General features: G+C 38.0%; 1 protein-coding gene across 1 annotated transcript in view; it reads right to left on the bottom strand.

Annotated features, from left to right (window-relative positions):
- Positions 1-229: 229 nt before the first annotated feature.
- Positions 230-2,449, bottom strand: part of pfklb (phosphofructokinase, liver b) — a 50,493-nt gene continuing 48,273 nt past the window's right edge. The window contains exon 22 of the mRNA XM_016504195.1: positions 230-1,066. Within this exon, the coding sequence (XP_016359681.1) occupies positions 919-1,066 (148 nt within the window). The 3' untranslated portion in view covers positions 230-918. The remainder of the gene's footprint in view (positions 1,067-2,449) is intronic.

The raw sequence follows: 2,449 nt of genomic DNA, 5'->3' as shown, positions 1-2,449 counted from the left end.
TTGTAATACTTAGTTTTATTTAGATTTTTTTAATTACATGTTATATTAAAAGTATTATTTAGATTATTACACTTGTAATCAAATATACATTATTAAATATTTAAAAAAATAATTTGTTAATATGTTGTCTCTTAGGAATTTATGCTGCTACAGTAAAATCATGGGTTACACTTAAAAATAAAACAATATAGTACACACACACACCACACCACACAATGTTTTTGTTAATCAGCAGAAAATATCTATATTTATTTGGTCAGGTTTAATCACTAAAGCACATCTTAAAAAGTTGAGACATGCAAATCTAACATATTCATCTGTAAACATGATATGAGGGTAAAAATTGGCAGCATTTCTACAGGTCAGAGAATACTGAGAAGAGCACAATAATTCAGTCACAATTCAGTAATAATTCAACGGCAGACACTCAAACAAATCAATGATTCTGGAATAAGGAAACAACAGCTAAATAATGACAGAAAAGATTATAATACACAAATAGCCAAAAAACAGTCTGCACAACAGAAAGATGAAAAGATTGTCCAAAAACCAGAAAATCAACTCCAAGATCATTCAGAAACACATTTCACTATTTCATCTTTTACACAAACTCAAACTCCATCCAGCTGCGTCAAACGTGCACAACCGTCGAAATATAAAGAAGCAAATATTATAACAGGCCAGTTGTTAAAAACTAATAAACACAAGACAAAGGCACAGCAGACGGGCTGAAGCACGAGCACAACATCTGTTCTTTAACATTTCAAGATGAATGTAGTTCATAAACACTGATGATCTGTTAATAACGTGTTCTATGCAGCATATAAATGCAGTTATGAGTATGATGGGATTTATTGGCTCAGAGGTATGCAGGGTTAATGTGGCATGATGATGAGGATGAAGGGAGTGAGCAGCCGTTCAGAATCCGGTCTCCATGCTCAGTGTGCGGCGCGTCACATGTTCGATCTCTCCGGTCACATACTCGTCAAAACTGGTCTGATATTTGGCCAACATCTTGAGCATGGGCCGCAGATTGAGCCACCACTGCTCCTGCGGCATCCGGTGTCTGCAGAAACACACACACACACACACAAGCGCACACGCACACAGACACACGCAGACACACGCGCACACACGCAGAAAAACGCACAGACACAGACACACACAAACACAGACACAAACACGCAGACACACACGCACACACACACGCAGACACACACGCACACATACGCACACACACACGCACACACACGCACACACACACACACACACAGACACACACACACTCTCACACACACACACACGCACACACACGCACACACACGCACACACACGCACACACACGCACACACACGCACACACACGCACACACACGCACACACACGCACACACACGCACACACACGCACACACACGCACACACACACACACAGAGACACACGCAGAAAAACGCATGCTTTACATGCTGTTTTGTAGTTACTTTAAGCTTTTTTTTTTTTTTATTACCTTATATGTGACCCTGGAGCACAAAACCAGTCATAAGGGTCAATTTTTTGAAATTGAGATTTATGCATCATCTGAAAGCTGAATAAATAGCTTTCCATTGATGTATGGTTTGTTAGGATAGGACAATATTTGAAAATCTGGAATCTGAGGGTGCAAAAAAATCTAAATATTGATAAAATCTTCTTTAAAGTTGTCCAAATGAAGTTCTTAGCAATGCATATTACTAATCAAAAATTTATTTTAGATATATTAACGGTAGGAAATGTACAAAATATCTTCATGCAACATGATCTTTACTTAATATTCTATTGATTTTTGGCATAAAAGAAAAATGGATAATTTTGACCCATACAATGTATTGTTGGTTATTGCTACAAATATACCCCAGCGACTTAAGACTGCTTTTGTGCTGCAGGGTCACATATGTCCAAAAAAACTAATTTTTCACACACAAAAAAAAACGTTTTTAACATCTTGTTGCAACATTTTACAAAATCAAGATTGAATATATTTGGTCTAAATCCCATGTTATAAAAGATGAAGTGCTATGCAGGTTATTTAAGACAATATTGGCTGATTAGACGGCAATGCTGAGCTAAAATGCTAAATGTTTGCCCTCTCTCTCTCTCTTCTTCACCGTTCACACATCTCTGACCTCAAATATTACTCTTTTAGAAGACTAAAATTACCCTTTTAAATTAGATGACTAACTTTTTAAGACTAGTCTAAACAGTTTATGCAACCGGCCCCAGTTTTTTATTTACCCTTGCTCCCGGATGACGTTCATTATTCATGAGGTGAGATATATTTAGTCACGTGACTCTTACTCAAACTCGGTGTGCGCTTTGAGTTCGGTGACGGGACTGAACGACATCACTTTCTTCTTCATGCCGATCACGCAAGCCGTATCTGGAGCGTTCGCAAACACACGGCCTGCGTTTCAC

This window comes from Sinocyclocheilus anshuiensis, unplaced genomic scaffold (assembly GCF_001515605.1).
Source record: "Sinocyclocheilus anshuiensis isolate Anshui unplaced genomic scaffold, SAMN03320099.WGS_v1.1 scaffold250, whole genome shotgun sequence".
Taxonomy (NCBI): Eukaryota; Metazoa; Chordata; class Actinopteri; order Cypriniformes; family Cyprinidae; genus Sinocyclocheilus; species Sinocyclocheilus anshuiensis.
The sequence above is the reverse complement of the archived record's forward strand: the minus strand, read 5'-3'. Positions and strand labels throughout refer to the sequence as shown.